The 17,500-nt window shown below is 50.0% G+C and overlaps 1 protein-coding gene across 1 annotated transcript in view; it reads left to right on the top strand.

Moving 5' to 3' along the window:
• The window catches only part of brsk2b (BR serine/threonine kinase 2b), a gene marked incomplete at both ends in the record, with an annotated part of 87,230 nt that overhangs the window by 63,770 nt on the left and 5,960 nt on the right, over nt 1-17,500 (top strand). The window contains 10 exons of the mRNA XM_084436843.1: nt 1,140-1,208; nt 2,500-2,646; nt 4,243-4,274; nt 5,353-5,517; nt 6,308-6,405; nt 6,807-6,960; nt 12,262-12,322; nt 14,330-14,537; nt 15,974-16,022; nt 17,365-17,488. Of these exons, the coding sequence (XP_084292969.1) occupies nt 1,140-1,208; nt 2,500-2,646; nt 4,243-4,274; nt 5,353-5,517; nt 6,308-6,405; nt 6,807-6,960; nt 12,262-12,322; nt 14,330-14,537; nt 15,974-16,022; nt 17,365-17,488 (1,107 nt within the window). The remainder of the gene's footprint in view (nt 1-1,139; nt 1,209-2,499; nt 2,647-4,242; nt 4,275-5,352; nt 5,518-6,307; nt 6,406-6,806; nt 6,961-12,261; nt 12,323-14,329; nt 14,538-15,973; nt 16,023-17,364; nt 17,489-17,500) is intronic.

The raw sequence follows: 17,500 nt of genomic DNA on the forward strand, positions 1-17,500 counted from the left end.
AACCCACCATACTGTAACTCTTTAGTGCCTCTACTCTCTTCTCAGCTCCGTGTACAAAGAGCTTTCTCTCCAGTCTCTCGGCCCCTAGGGGCATGGTACACGTCATGCTACATATCATGATACAGATGGTACACGTCATGGTACATATGATGTACATATGATGGTACACGACATGCTACATATCATGATACAGATGGTACACGTCATGGTACATATGATGTACATATGATGGTACACGACATGCTACATATCATGATACAGATGGTACACGTCATGGTACATATGATGTACATATGATGGTACACGTCATGCTACATATCATGATACATATGGTACACGTCATGGTACATGTCATGGAACATACAGTATCATGGTACATATGGTGGTACATATCATGGTACATGTCATGGTAAACGTCATGGAACATATCATGGCACACGTCACGGTACATGTCATGGTATGATGGTACATGTCATGGTGCACATCATGATACATATGGTACACGTCATGGTACACGTCGTGGTACATATGATGGTACATATCATGGTACATATGATGGTACATATCATGGTACACGTCATGGTACATATCATGGTACATATCATGGTACATGTCATGGTACATGTCATGGTACATATCATGGTACATATCATGGTACATGTCATGGTACATTTGAATTTGAATTTATTTGAATTTATTTATTGAGGATAGCCCCTTGAGATGTATCATCTCATTTTCGAGGGGGTCCTATAACACAAATACAAACACATATCACATACATATCACAGTGTATGTCATGGTAAATGTCAACGTGTTGTGTCAAGCTGTAAGTGGTGTGTTGAGCAATGCAGCTCTCAAACAGCACCTGTGTGTGTGTGTGTATGTGTGTGTGTGTGTGTGTGCGTGTGTGCACGTATGCGCGTGTGTGCGTGTATGTGTGTGTGTGTGCGTGCGCCAGCGGGTTGGTCACAGTGACTGGTCAGTTCAATTCCAGCAGAGGACGCAGAATTGAATTGTCCACTCATGTGTCAGTACCTGACCTTCATCTTGGCTGTTTCCTTCATTAAAGTCACTGTCTCTCCCTCTCCGTTTCTCCCTCTCCTTCTCTCTCTCTCTGTCTCTCTCTCTCTCTCTGTCAGGGGGAGAAGTATGATGGGAGGAGAGCAGACGCGTGGAGCTGTGGGGTCATCCTCTTTGCGCTTCTAGTGGTGAGTGACAGCGAGCCCAAACCCGACCTCCAGAAGTGAACAAACAGTAGATTCTTCCCGGGAGGATTCACACTGTAGACCGGAGTGAAAACAGAGTGAAGTGAAAGGAGTCTGTTTGTTTGTTCCGGAGACATCATGTCTGGTTAGTGTCACATGGGATGTTGGATGGAGAGGACACCGAAAGTTGCGTAATCCCCGCTGGGAGGACGCTGGCGATAAGGGACAGGTCAGGGACGCCACGCTCTAGGGACGCGACCCGTACGCAGTGGGTGGCAGTCTATCGACGTAGACGAGACGGCTCAAATCTGCTCAGATCCACTCTGTGACAGGGTGTCAACGGCTTAACAGCCCCGAGGACACCCTAGCAGGGACCTGTGGAACAGTGGCGGAGAACATGACGGACTGTCTTCTCCTCATTGGAAAAGAGCCTTCCCTGGCTGACTTGGCCTCATTTATATATCGCTGTATTGATACACACCCATATACTCACACACCCCATACACACATTCATTTATTATAGGCTTTGTCACCAGTCCTGTGATGATGTGACAGTGACAAAGTGGAGAAATATACAACAAAGCAAATTGAAAGCAAGCTCTGTTTGTGTGTGTGTGTGTGTGTGTGTGTGTGTGTGTGTGTGTGTGTGTGTGCGTGTGCGCATATGCGCGTATGTGTTCACGCGTGCGTCTTTCTTTGTTGATGAACTGCTGTTTGATTGAGATGGAGGGCAGAACACAGTCTTCTTTAAAGATGAGTTTGTCTCTGTTTTGATTCATTCTGTCTCATCGGCCATCTGTCCGCCGGAACGCGAGGAGACGCCATCAGTCATCACTTCAAACTACACCCCCCCCTGCTGGGGAGGAGGACGGAGTTGTCCGCTCCAGACAAACCAGCATTATCACTTGGGATGCTAGTATATCTTTTTGGACAACAGCCACAAATATTCCCCTGTTTCGTCAAATACTGTACATCCCTCCTAGTGAACACCTGGCAGTCCATCTACTGTACATGTCAACAAAGGGATCTCGTTGCTATCGTGGCGTTTTCAACACCACAGTGGTATAGTTGATGGCGCATCCATGTGAAGGAGTTGTCTCTGATATTTCTGTCGCTCTTCTCATTAGAGAACCAAGACCATTGCAGGAGTTTTTCTGGGTGAGCTTCTCACAGCGCGATGTCAAAAGGATGACAGCTGCAGATTAGCTCCTACTCAGACACCAGGAAGTGGCTGTGTGTATATCTTCAGTACTGTACTGTGGGAGACCCCGGGTTTTTATCTGACGTTCCTCAGGGCGCCCTGCCATTTGACGACGACAACCTAAGGAACCTCTTGGAGAAGGTCAAGCTGGGCGTCTTCCACATGCCCCACTTCATCCCGCCAGACTGCCAGAACCTGCTGAGAGGGATGATTGAGGTGGATGCCACCAAGAGACTCACGGTACAGAACTTTAAAGAACATTACAGTACCCACAACACACAGACATATCTCCTGGGGGTGGTGGAAAAAATATTGGAAGTGACAAAATAAGGCTTTTAAAGAATAAAATTCATCCTCATTTCCTTGAGGGAACATGTGGAAAAAAAAAACAACGTAGAAATCTAGTTTGTCTCTTATGGTTCTGTCGGATCGACCAACCATCTTAAGGCTAAATTTGTCTCTTATCGTTCTGTCAGATCGACCAACCGTCTTAAAGCTAAATTAGAACCAGAAAACCACAGAACCAGAAGCTCCAGTTGAATGACCAGTTTGATCACTTTGAGGTGAAATGCTATACTTCTTGAAAGGTTTGGTTTATGAGGCTGAACGTTGGGACACACACACGCAAGCACACACACACACACACACACAGACACACACACACACACCCACACACACACAAACACCAGCACCAGTAAAACAGCTCCATGCTGAGAGCGGGAGGGAGGGAGGGTTCTCTGGTAACAGATCGAGGGTTGCCAGGTTTTAGACACTCGCACATCCGTACGACGACAACCCCATTCACCCTCCACACACGTCTCCAGCCAGACGGCCAGGGTGAAAAACCTCCAGTGGCTTAAGAGATTACTCTCAAGAACCAGCATCAGGTTCTCTGTAACGGAGAGCTGTAGTCCTACTCCTTAAGACTCAGTCTTAGTCTTAGTCCCGAACGCGTCTACGCGTTTCGCAACCCAGTTTAGCGATAGCACCATTGAGTTTAGGGTTAAGGAAGACCCTAACCCCTAACCTTAACCCTAACCTTAACCACAACCCCAACCCCAACCCTAACCCTAACCCTAACCCTAACCCTAACCCTAACCCTAACCTTAACCTTAACCCTAAACTCTATTGTGTTCTTGCTAAACTGTGAAAAGTAATCTGGCGTCCCGAACGGCGGCGTACACGGACAGCTGCGGGTTCTGTTTACGCTTCTCCTGTAGTCCGCTCGACGCGGCAGTTGGTGCTCCCGCGGCGTAGACTAGCGGTCTTAAAAACACAGAGGCACGCGGACGTCCGCTCAGAGCCAGCGCGTTCTAGCCCGACGCTCGGACTGAATTCCCGTTCCGTTTCACCTCATTATTCAGTTTCGTTTCCCTTCATTACTCGGTTTTCCGAGACGGGCGTCGCCGAAGCTGTCCTCAGCAATTCGATCATCCCATTAACCAATCACGCTGCGCAGTTTTATTTAAAGGACACATTCCGGACGAGAGCCTTTCCAGACCCTGAATCGCATTTTGAAAATTCAGATTCAGGGGCCGGAGCCAGGCTATACGCGTACCCTCTCTGATGACGAAATTGACATCATAGCCTAGCGAACCCTCACCTATTCGTGGACATGGAAAGTATAACCAGGCCTTTAGGCAGCCATTAATCCTCATCTTTTGTCCTCACTCACTCTGATGGGACTATCAACGAACGCTGACGTGACTGAGGACACCGTGTTCTGTCTGTGTGGAGCTCATAGCAGCGACTGAAGTGGCTGAACGTTGAACCTGCCAGACGTCTGACTCTGTCCTGATTTCTGTACTGTATGTTTCATACTGTATGTCTCTGCAGCTGGAGCAGATTCAGAAACACAACTGGTACATGTGAGTACTACCCCCCCCCCCCCCCCCCCCCACACACACACACACACACAAACACACACACATCCCCACCTCAGTGTGTGTGTATGTCTGTATTTGTGTACCTGTAGTGTTTGTGTTTTGGAATTTGTGTCACGTGCTATTGATTCCTGACAATGTACAATAGATCAAACATAGCACTTATTAATACTCAATTTGGCAAAAGTACATAACATGAAACAAGTGACTAATCAATCAATCAATCAATCAAAGCTTTATTTGTATAGCGCATTTCGTACACAGAGGCAACACAATGCGCTTTACAGAGAACAAGGGAGGGGGGCATACGTCCCACCCCTACATATTCCAGAGGGAAGCAAAAAAACGGTATCTAATGCCAAGCAGGGGTGCAGTGTTGAATAAATAACTGTGTGACTAACGAAGTGGGTATACTGTGTCAGAAATATTACATATTATTATTAGTTTTTACATTAGTGGTGTTTAAAGAAGTGGGTATACTGTGGGTCCATGGATAAGTGGTTATACAATGTAATGTGACAGTGAAAGTCTTTGTTATGTAGCACAAGCAATTCCATTAGAACACACAGGTCTGTTTATGTGAAGGTTAGAGTAGGTATTCCTAAACATGCAGCCAATCTGTTCCTTGTGTTAATGGACTTCTGAATGGACTTGCCCTTTCAGTGAAGGCTTTTCAGTATACAGTAACGTTACAGTACGCCTCCGCAGAAGACTGCCATTAAATTTCTGTTGTTCAGGCTAGGAAAATGGCCGACAGTACCTTTTAGCATTACTATTGCATGTACAGTAGTGCATTGTCACAGTGAGAGTTTGATGGTAGTGAGACTACCTGGTGTTTGTGTGTGTGTGTGTGTGTGTGTGTTTACCTGTTTGTGTGTGTGTTTTTGCCTGTTTGGGTGTGTGTTTGCCTGTTTTTATGTGTGTGTGTGTGTGTGTGTGTGTGTGTGTGTGTGTGTGTATGTGTGTGTGTGTTTGCCTATGTATGTGTGTTTGCCTGTTTGTGTGAGTGTTTGCCTGTTTGTGTGTGTGTGTGTGTGTGCGTGTGTGCGTGTGTGCGTGTCAGAGCTGGGAAGAACGAGCCGGAGCCGGAGCAGCCGGTCCCCAGGAAGGTGTCGATCCGGACGCTGCCCTCGGCGGAGGAGATCGACCCGGACGTTCTGGAGAGCATGCACTCCCTGGGCTGCTTCAGAGACAAGAACAAACTCACCAAAGACCTGCTGTCTGACGAGTGAGAGAGGAGGGCGGGGAGGAGGGGAGGGGGGGGGGGTGGAGAGAGGAGAGGGAGGGATGGATGGAGAGGGGAGGGTGGAGGAGAGGAAGGGAGGAGAGGGAGACGGGGTGTGTGGAGGAGAGGGGTTGGTGGATGGATGGAGGGAGGGAGTGAGGGAGGAGAGAGAGAAGGAGGAAGGGAGGAAGTGAGGGTGGAGAGAGAGAGGGAGGGAGGGAAGGAGGGAGGGAGGAGAGGGAGACGGGGTGTGTGGAGGAGAGGGGTTGGTGGATGGATGGAGGGAGGGAGTGAGGGAGGAGAGAGAGAGGGAGGGAAGGAGGAAGGGAGGAAGTGAGGGTGGAGAGAGAGAGGGAGGGAGGGAAGGAGGGAGGGAGGAGAGGGAGAGGGGGTGTGTGGAGGAGAGGGGTTGGTGGATGGATGGAGGGAGGGAGTGAGGGAGGAGAGAGGGAGTGAGGGAGGAGAGGGAGAGGGGGTGTGTGGAGGAGAGGGAGGGAGGGAGGGATGGAGGGAGGGAGAGAAGGAAGGAGGGAGGGGGGGTTGAAGGAGAGTGAGGGAGGGAGGGAGGGAGGGAGGGAGCATTGGGGATAGGGGGATGAACGAGGGGGAGTATGTTTATGAGTAAGAAAGGTAGGAAGGAAGGAAACTGAGAAGAGAGAAATGATATTCTGCCAGAATTTCAGACTTATGGTTTGAACGCCAAAATGTTTGATGACTACTGTTTCACTTACCAGCATGATCCAGTGTTTGCTCCAGTGCGTGTCTGACTGATGGGCCTGCCTGTCTCCCTCAGTGACAACCAGGAGAAGATGATCTACTTCCTGCTTCTGGACCGCAAGGAGAGATACCCCAGCCAGGAGGACCAGAACCTCCCCCCGCGCAGCGAGATAGGTAGGCATGTCCAAACTACCCCCACACAATGAGATACGTAAGCCAGTCCAAACTACCCCCCACACAATGAGATACGTAGGCCAGTCCAAACTACCCCCCACACGATGAGAGAGATAGGCCAGTCCAAACTACGCCCGCACAACGAGATAGGTAGACCAGTCCAAGCTACAGACAGGCCAGTCCAAGCCCGGCATCAAGCCTTGCCACAGGACCTGGTCTCACTCTCTCACTCATATTCCGTCAAGATGTAGATTAATTTTCTCCGCGGGACCCGACCCACAAGCGCGGCTTCTCAACAGAAAAGCCCGGCCGTGTTTTTGCCACTGACTAGTTCTCCGTTCCCCATCTTCTCTCTGTCTCCTGCCTGACCTCTGACCCCGTGACCTCTGACCCCCGGTCAGCCGACCCGCCCAGGAAGCGCGTGGACTCCCCCATGCTGAACCGCCACGGTAAGAGGAGGCCGGAGAGGAAGTCCATGGAGGTCCTGAGCGTCACCGAGGGGGGCTCGCCGGTGCCCGTGCGCCGGGCCATCGATATGGCAACGCACGGGCAGAGGTATGACAGCGCCAGCGCCTCTCACTGGTGTGTAATTACACACACAGACACACACACGCTCACACACAAGCACACACACACACACACAAGCACACAAAAGCACACACACACACACACAAGCACGCACACACACAAGCGCACACACACACACACAAGCACACACACACACAAGCACACACACACACACACAAGCACACACAAGCACGCACACAAGTACGCACACACACGCACACACACACCCACACACATTCACGCTCTTAGGATTTGCAGCTGTACATCGGCAGGGTGCCTAGATAATATTGTGGCCCTCGGCTGGATATAAATGTCCCTTAAGTGAACGCTGCTCCCCATTTAGATGAAACGGCTCTGCCGTCGAATTCTCCTATTTGAAACCCCATTAATCTACTGAAGGGCTTTACAGTGGTGTGGGACCTTCGAGACATCCTGCTAAGTTGAGCATATCATAAGGAGAAGAAGAAAGATTAGACTCCATTTTTTTTGTCCCAATTAATTTAAATTACAGGATCCGAGGGGGGAGGGGTGTTTATTCGACCACACGTGACACACACACTGCACACAGCGGGTCTCATTCGTGAAACGTTATTAAATCTGTGTGTAGACTTGTACATAAAAAGCCACGCTACTAAAATCCCACACCGGATTCATCAACACTGCGGGACACTCAGATTTGACCGTAGGCTCGTGCATGTTCATTCAATTCAATTCATTTATTTATGTAAAAGGGACAGCGTACAGTTAAAACATATACATTATGCATAGGCTACTATGACAACATATAATGCATGCCATGAATGCCAATCAATCGTAAATTGACAGTGCGATTCCGCAACTCAGCAATTTGCATAAATCCCCGCCCATGAATGGACAATGATCACCATATAAGGACGCACTTTGGCACCTATCAGCCTGCAGAGTGCTGACATGGCGCAGACCAAGAACGAGAGAGAGAGAGAAAAACTTTTCTGAGGCGGAGATTGAAGTTATTTTGAGTGAAGTAGAGGCTAGAAAAATGATTTTACTTTCCTCAGCAGTGGCGTGACAGGGACAGGGAAATCCAATGCATGGAAGGAGGTGACGCCGTCAATAAAGTCTCCTCAGTTCTCAGAACCATCCAAGAGGTGAAACGGAAATGGTTTGACTTGAAAATTGATGCAAAAAAAACGCATAAACACACACACAAAAAAACCTACAATAACTACAGGAGGAGGAGGCCCCTCCCAATCACAGCTGTCTGCTGCAGACGAGCGCATAGCTGGCATGATTGGAGAGACTTCTCTGTCGGGGACTATTCCTAATAATGACAAGCACTATTGATGCGCATCGGGTATACACAAGCCCTACACGCAGACAGAAGCAGGTGTAGATTTTGTTAGTAGCTACGAAAAGATCGGAGCTACTAAAATAATGATGAATGCCGAAATGCACGTAAATCTCCCTCTGCTCTGTTTACTCGCAAATTCGTTCTGCTCACGTTTCATGAATGAGACCCAATGCATGGCGACGCGGCACACAGCGTACACGTGCAATTTTACGGGCGTCGCCGGCAATTGTTCCCTGAATTTCTCCCACCCAAGCCGTCCTCCTCCGGGGGCGGTCAGGAGCAGTGGGCAGCCATCATTCATGGTGCCCAGGGACCAAGTCCAAGTGCTCAGTCCAGGTCTTGGTCAGGGACCGGATTGAAGAGCATTTGTTCTTCTGCATGTTTTTTCGTATTGGGTTCTTTTTTGGGGGAGGAAGCCCTTGCGGGGAGAACATGCACAGAAAGGCCCGGAAACCTTCTTGCTGTGAGGGAACAGTACTAGTTATTGCACCACTGTGCATGTGAGCGATTTTGGTGTTCAGAGTCTCGCTCAAGGACACTTCAGCACACTGCTGGGGGCTGGGCTCGAACCGGAGACAGCCGGCCCCTCTACCTCCTGAGCTACGTGCTGTATAAAGCTGTCCTCTCCCTCCCAGCCTGTAGGGGGGGGGGTGTTGAATGTGATAAAACCCTGAGCATGAGTCCTGCATGTTCTTTATCACCTTTTACATCTGTACGTACTTGGTTGTTATGAGTCTGTGCATGCATGAGTCTTTCCATCATTTTGATCTTCATTGTTTACTTTTCACCAGCCCCTTTATCATATAATTAGCGGTAGTGTTATTGAAGCACATACTGTACTGTCTAGTTTTCAGCTTTCTAGCCTTACTGTATGACCTGACATATGCAGTAATGAGAAAGAAGACGCATGCTGAAGAAGAGTTGAACTCTCTTTTCTGTCTGACTGTCTTCCTGTCTGTCTTTACTTTCTGTCTGTCCCTGTAGTAAGTCTGTTTTCAGTAAAAGCTTGGATATCACAAACGCTAACTGCAGCAAGGAAGAAAGGTATTTGTCTTCTCTGTTTGTCTTCTTGCGGTGGTGGAGTTTGTCCATTCATCATGTTTCCATTCCCGAGGCGACCGAGGCGATAGCGTAGAAGCCCACTGTGGGAAAACGGCGCCCGTGACCGCCGCGCTCGCGTCCCCAAGAACCCCGACGCGTTTCGTGTTCCCCGGGAGCGTTGAACGGAGAGATCTCAGGTCGGCACTGATTGTGTCCAGTCCGGTCCGGTCACGAGGCCTGTTTTCCCACAGCGATGCACGGCTGTAAACCGGGCCAGAGGGCTAGACGGGCCAGACCCGCGGGGGGAGGGAGGAGCCGACAGGGAGACTCCTCCCTCCATCCTCTGTTCCCGCCACATCAAAAGCATCCTCATTCTGTTCGCCCCCTTTTCCCTGTGAATTCGCCCTCGCTGCATCCCGGGGCAGACGCTTATTTTTAGGCCTCCGTTTCCTCGTTTAGCCTCCGTTCCCCATCCTCACCCCCCCTCCCCTCCTCACACCCTTGTTGCCAGTAAGGGAGTGAGTGTGTGTGTGTTTGTTTGTTTGTTTGTTTGCTTGTTTGTTTTCCCCTACTTTGTTTCCTCACTGCAGCGTGGGGCGGGGTTATCGCCTCATTTGGTCTGGCTCCCGTCGTCGTCTTTTCAAAGGCGTTCATGGCCGACCTTGTGTGGAGGAAAACTCCTTGTTACGGCCGCATGGCCTGTATGGAGATTAGCATAAATTAATTTCGGGGAATACTGATGGGGTACTCTACTGAAGTGGAGAGAATACAAGGATGGAAATACGGCTTTCACACGCGCACACACACACACACACGCACTGAATAGTCATTTATCGCTCTCGTTATCTAATTAGGGAGATAGACTCTATTCAACCTGGTCCCCCACCACTGGCATGGAATAGCAGACCACTTTTCAATCCGGTGTGGTGAGACTACTCTGCTACTTGAGCCAGCTGATTGTGTTGCAGATGAATGCCGTGATAGCGTGTAGCTTTGTGAGAGATCTTGTGTGTAGGATTCTCTTCTCGCCCGTCATTGCGTGGTGCGGTGATACTGTGCGCGGCGGCCATCTTGCACCAAAAGCCATCGACGCTATGAGGCTAAAGAAAGGTCCGCTGGTGTGAATATAAAAACGGGGATGTGGAATGAAAGCCTCAGCTGTTGTAGCGGTCTCAGAGCTACAGATGAGAAGCCAGTCTGGCACGTATCGCAATCTATTGCAGAAATAGAGGAACTAGATGAGCCCAGAGAAGTGTTTCTGGGATGTGGAGCTGACGCCCGGCATCTGAGACCTGTGGCCGTGACGGGCTATGACCTTGACATGGCGGGCTATGACCTTGACATGGCGGGCTATGACCTTGACATGGCGGGCTATCATCTTGTCTGTTTTTCTTTGTGCGTTTTGTGTTTTTTGTCCACTTGTCCTGTTTTCCTTTGTGCTCCACATCACATTTTCTTCAAACCTGTAATCAGCATCATCAAATTATTTTCATATTAGATTCAGACAGAACTGTAAATTGTTTTGAAGGTTTTCAATAGGGTGAAAGTTAAGATAATTATAATCATTGATGAGGGATGATGTCATTCCTGATGTTGACATGTGTACGTGAGCGTGAGCTTTGTTTGTGTGTATGTACTGTATGCGTGTGTGTGTGTGTGTGTGTGTGTGCGCGTGTGCGCGTGTGTGCACATGTTCCCGTGCGTGCCCATGCCTTTGTGTGTACAGCGCAGCATATTTAACTATGATTTACTGTTTCAATTTTCATTTTCAACAAAGTGAAATTTTCTACGGGCAATTAAATCCTTAAAGCCTGCTAGGACTCAGCGGGCCTCTTCGGTGTGAGGAAGGAGACGAGGAGGACGAGGAGGAGGGAGGGGGGAGGGGGGGGGGAGAAGGATGAGGGATATATGAAAAGGTAATGAATTGTGAATGAAAAATGGAGAAGCTCCTCGTCCAGGGAGGAACAGAGAGGCGCGCTGCCGATGAATTTTGCAGCGTGTTGAACCGTCACAGGGTGTGCTGCTCCTCGTTTGTAGTTTTAATAGGTCCTTTTTCGCATCTCGTTCACGTGTCACGTCGTCGGGGGGGTACATCTCGTACCCCGCCACTAGAACAGACTGAACCTGGCAGAGAGAGAGAGAGAGAGAGAGAGAGAGAGAGAGAGACGGACGGACGGACGAACGAATAGAGACTTAAAATGGAGAAAAGAGAATGGCCCAGGAAGAGAGAGGGAGTGAGATCCTGTGGAGAGAAAGTACTACTCAGCTTGGGTATTGAACCGGCGTCCATTTAGTCGCTGGCCCAACGGTCTTAACCGCTAGGCTACAACGCCCTCGTGAAGCTAGCGACGATGTGTATGCTATCACAGTGGGACACTGGCGAAAGAAGAGAGAAGGACAGAGAGAAATGTGTTTAATAACGCGGCTCTGAAATCACAGCAAACATTTTCCAGTGGGAGTAAAAATAACCCTGCCTGCGCTGCGAGTCCACATCCTTAGTTGAGTCATCCTCCTCCTCCTCCCATCCTTGAATCTCCTGCAGTCCTCCCTGGGCACGGTCTGGAGCAACATAGCACACACACACACACACACACACACAAACTAATAACCAGGACGCGGACTGCTTGAGAAAACACTCCTCTTCCCTCTCTGCTAGCCTGCTGTGTGGTGGTGTCCATTGCTGTTTGAAGTCTGTGTGAATCCTCCTCTTCATGTCCTCCCTCCAGTAATGTTGGTGTTTTCGTGGTGTGTGGGTGTGTGTGTGTGTGTGTATATGCATACAGTATACAGTATTCTTTATGGCCTCATGTGATGGTGTGTGTGTGTGTGTGTGTGTGTGTGTGTTTTGTGCACCATACTGACATCTCTGATTGTGTGTGTGTGCGTGCGTGTGTGTGCGCGTGTGTGTGTGCGCGCAGGTCTCGCTCCATCAGCGGCGCGTCCTCTGGCCTGTCCACCAGCCCCCTCAGCAGTCCCAGGGTAAGTGATCGGTTGTCCCGCCCACCGGCCCACGGCCCACATCGCACCTCACCGCTAGCTCCGCTGTGCTGCGCGCACCACGCTGCTGTTCACGCGCTACGATCACTCATCCCATCACACCAGGGAAGCCCTAGTGGAGCTTCGCTGGAAACCCGCCCGACGGTACAGGCTTCTTAGCATTGTCACTTAAACAAAGGCTTGTCGGAAAGTCATTTGATCCTTGATGGCCTGTCATTCTTATAACCGGCTTCCAGAGGCTGTATGCCATGATGGACTTCATGTGAAGTATCATTGGATGCATCTGAGGCCACATAATGATGTACAGATGAGATATAGTGAGCGGTGTTCACGTTTAGGGCCCGGGACATCCAGAACCCTGACTGAAGTCATGAATGGACCTGGCAACCTCGATTAGGGGGTACCTGGACTTAAAATGCCGCCTTGAAGACAGTGTGGAAGGTTGAAGCTACAAATCAGCTACCAGCCTTTAGCCACCATATACAGCTATAAATTTTTAGTAAGCCCATGCATTTTTGAAACTCTTTCTGAAAGCCTTCAGCAACGATACAAACTTGGTATCGTCAGATATTCTGCCTTTTCTTGCCAAGGTGAGCTGAACTGTCACTGTTCTCCAAGTCCAAGATATTTTCTGTTTCTCACCTCAAGCCCAGCCGGAGTTTGGGAAGCCTTCTAGAATGTTCTGTTCTATAATTCCGACTGTGTGAGACCCAATTCCACACTCTAGCTAATATTATAGCACAGCCTCAAGTACAGGAACACACACACACCTGCCCGGCCTGGTTTAACTGTATTTCACTGTAAAAGTCACTTCACTCAAAGCAGCCTTCATGAATGCTTGTTTTTTTTAATGCTGTGTTATGAATGACACAAGGGGTCATGGCAGGTTACCTAGATTCCTGTGTTTGTGGGCACGGCCATCAATAATGCGTAGAAGTCTGCAAACTCTCCTCCGTCTTGGCACGGCATACAATACATCCATACCTGCGTGGCTCGTTCTAACCTGTCATGGCCGGTTCTAACCTGTCATGGCCTGTCATGGCCTGTCGCTCAGTCATTCATACCGCAGCATTGAGCATGCATCGCGGCCGCCTTCCTAGCGGAAGGGGTGGAAGCTACAGCGGTTAGCTTTGGGAGCTGGTTACGTTGCTGGGTCTGGTGATTGCTTGAGTAAACCTCTCCACCTCTCTCTCTCTCTCTCTCTCTCTCTCTCTCTCTCTCTCTCTCTCTCTCTCTCATTCTCTCTCTCGGTGCGGCTGCTGCCTCCTGATTGGCTGAGTGTGCTAATGGCATGTTGTTCTTCTCTTCCTTTCTGCACTCTCACCCCCCCTCCCCTTGCCTGTGTCACTCGCTCCACATCTCCACAATTCATTTTCTGGCACTTTCCTTTTTTTTTTTTTTCTCTCGGGTTGTTTCCTGCTGCGTTTCCATCGCAATGAAACATTTTGACTCGGGCTGCGGTGTGTCCTCTTTTATCTGCGCTCTCCTCCTGCCGGCTGAACCCCCCCCCCCCACCCAAAAAATAAATCGCAGCCCGTCCGGCGGTACTTCATCCCGCCCCAGTCCCCCGACCTCTGTCAGTCCCCCAACTGCAGTCCCACCCACTCTCCGGAGCCCCGCCTTATTAACGGGGTGGGGCCACGCCCCCCCCCCAACTCCTACCAGCCAAAGATGGGGTCGCCCCTCATGCACCCCCGCACGCAAACCCTCCCGGCCAAGCCCAAAGTGTCCGAGAAGCCCCTCCAGACCACCAGGTCCAACCCCCTCCCCGGCACGGCCGAGAGCCCCACTGCCCCCAAGTCGGAGCCCTCCACCCCCAGCCAGCCCCTGGCCCCCTGCGTCCCCAGCAGCCCCCGGGTGCGACGCCACCCGCCTCTCACCGTCCCGCCCAAGCTGTCCATCCCCCTCTCCCCCGTGCCGCCCAAGACCCCCCTCCGCCGCCACCGCCTCCACCCTGACCACAACGGCAAATCTGTCCCCATCGCGCAGGTGACCCCCCACCCCTCCCCCAGGGGGAGCCCCCTCCCCACCCCCAAGGGCACCCCGGTGCACACGCCTAAAGAGAGCCCGGCAGGCACGCCCAGTCCCACGCCGCCACCCAGCCCCTCCATCGGGGGGCTGCCCTGGAGGACCCGCCTCAACTCCATAAAGAACAGCTTCCTGGGATCGCCGCGCTTCCACCGCAGGAAAATGCAAGGTACCCTGGGAAGAGATGGGACGGTGTGTGTGTGTGGGCGTGGGGGGGGTTCACAAAGATGCCCATCGAACGCACACACAGTATGACTCATAATACTCACGGCGCCCATTAGCCAACGCTTATAGCACATATTTCCTTACAGCAGATTTAGTCATTTAGCAGACGCCGTTATCCAGAGGGTCTTACAGGAGCAATTAGGTTTAAGTGCCTTGCTCAGTAGAATCCCCCGAAGTTAACTGATTCTTGAAGATCACAACGAGTCGACATTCTGTGTGATATCAGGCTATAGCTCAAGGGCACAAAGGCCCTTGCGCAAAGATAGTTCACCTACCTACCCGGCCTGGGTATTGAACCGGCGGCCTTTCAGTTTCGGGCCCAACGGTCTTAACCGCTAGGCTACAACACCCGTGTGAGGCTGGCGATGATGTGTACAGGTATGATATTACAGCGAGACACTGGCGTTAACCCAGGGGAGTAGGTGCTGCTGTAATCAGCCCTGGTTCACCCGCTGGTCTACTTCCTACCAGAAACAGGGGCGGCCTGTGGCCATGTCTCAGTCTGCCTGATAGAATCTCATTAGCACACGCGTAGCGGCCTCATCTCGCTCATCAGCTCCAGAACGGGCGCTTTGATGCGAGCGGAAAATCCTCCTTGACCAATCGGGAGTCATGCGACGTTAAGGCTAATTATCCTATTTACGATGATGGAGATTCCATCTCTTAACGAGGGCGAGCACAAACGATCGGAAAGCGAGATCGGCTACGTGGAAAAGGCCACAGCTCGATGACACGCTTTAGTAGACTAGAACGTTTGTTTGTCATGTGTAACAAGTACAGGTACATTGGAATACTATTGTCCTTACTGTATCAGTGATAATCAGTTCCTCTTTCCAGTCCTAGATACTTAGCTAGACATTTAAAGACTCGCAAACTGGCAATTTACTATACTATCTAGTCTAATCTAGCTAATCTAATCTAGCAGTCTATCAGTATTATCCTCATCTACTTATCCCATCCGATCATGGATGGCTATGTCTGTGTCCATGATGTAGGCAATGCAACAATCCTCCCTCTTAAGCACCCATTGTATTTTAGATTGCTATTCTTGCGCTTTGCCTTCAGCACTAGATTATGCTCTTAGTCACGCCCTGAGTCATGCCCTTAGAAAAAAGATGCACTTGTGAGTTCTGGCAAGTAGTAGTATATTGGCTTTTCCAACGTTTAATGCAATTATTATTAGTCGCTTTGGATAAAAGCGTCTGCTAAATGACTGTAATGTAATGCAATTCAATAACGTCCTAGTACTTTGCAGACTTGAGGAATAGTTTTGTGTCTGGTAATGTATTGTTTGAAGTGTGCTCAGTTGTCAACGGGTTTCGTGTGGTCGTGAGACCTGTGTTTCTGACCTTTGACCCGTCTCTGTCTCTGCCGACACAGTCCCGACACAGGAGGACATGTCCAGCCTCACACCAGACTCCTCTCCAGAGTAAGTGACTCGGCCCGCACACACACACACACGCACACACACACACACGCACGCATGCATATACACACACACACACACACACACACACACACACACACACACACAAATCAAAGCTTTATTTGTATAGCGCATTTCATACACAAACGCAACACAATGCGCTTTACAGAGATCAAGGGAGGTGGGCATCCGACCCACCCCTACATATTCCAGAGGGAAGCAAAAAAACAGTATCACCCGGGGCCAGATAAGTGAGCTGTAAAAATTATTCTGTGACCCCTCTCAACGAGGCGTTCGAGCAAGCTCCTACACACACACACACACACACACCTGTCAGAACAGTCACCGATCAACAAAACACAAGCTGAAGAGTTGATTGGCCACATTAAGTTGCTACCATTCATCCTTCCTCCACAAGGCCCTTCACCAGCCAGCACTGAAGAGCTCTGAACTACTGTACGACTGTAACCTACTATACTACTGTAACATACTGTACTACTGTAACCTACTGTACTACTGTAACCGTTCTGTCTCTTCATCACCGCATCTGCGCCTTTATTCTGGAAGCAATGGACGCACTCTTCCCCGGCGGCACTTTGAACAAACCCCGCCTCCAATTATGCAGATGAGACTGCGGTTCCCCAGTATGGCGTCTGCCTCCCCATCCTGGTGGCCGGGCTATTTTTAGGGGAGCGGGACCCATGAATATTTTAGCACTTTACTTCCAGTTTGCTTCACTGACATCGTCCCCCTGTTGTCTGGCTGGAGGGGACGGGCACTGAGGGTCCAGGCTTAGCGCTCGAGGGACGTCCACGTCGGATTCCGGGAGCCGTCAGAGTGGGACGAGAGCAAAGCCATTTCAGGCTAATCTAGTCCATTAAAGTGGTTTAGTCTCCAATCCTCTTTGCGTTTCTGTTTTTTTTCTCTCCATCTTTCATATTATGCGTTTCGCAGGCTTATGATATGCAAATGGACGCCCATTAAGCGTTAATCGTTTCTCTTAAACCCTTTGAAACTGGACTGAAGATGCCCGGGGGTTGTTCAGTTTTGCCTGTTCAAAATGTAATGTTGCACCCAATTGATTTCCTCAGTAAAATGTGAATATTACATTGAATTAGCTTCAATGGCCTCCCCAGACAGGACCAGCCCTGACACTAGCTCAGAGCTGACACTAGCTTCACCAGAACACTTAAGCATTTGATTGAGTCTGCGTATTGGGAACAAATATTCAGACTGCATATTTCCAGACGAGAGCGATCGTGCTCAGAGGATTAAATGAAAGGTATTTCAAACGGTCTGGTGTGCTGTGTGTGTTCCTCTGAGCGCCTCTCGTCTCGCCCTGCAGACTGGCCAAGAAGTCCTGGTTTGGTAACTTCATCAGCCTGGAGAAAGAGGAGCAGATCTTCATCGTGATCCGGGACAAGCCTCTGAGCTCCATCAAAGCGGACATTGTCCACGCTTTTCTCTCTGTAAGGACACCC

Source organism: Borostomias antarcticus (assembly GCF_949987555.1).
Source record: "Borostomias antarcticus genome assembly, chromosome: 4".
Lineage (NCBI taxonomy): Eukaryota > Metazoa > Chordata > Actinopteri > Stomiiformes > Stomiidae > Borostomias > Borostomias antarcticus.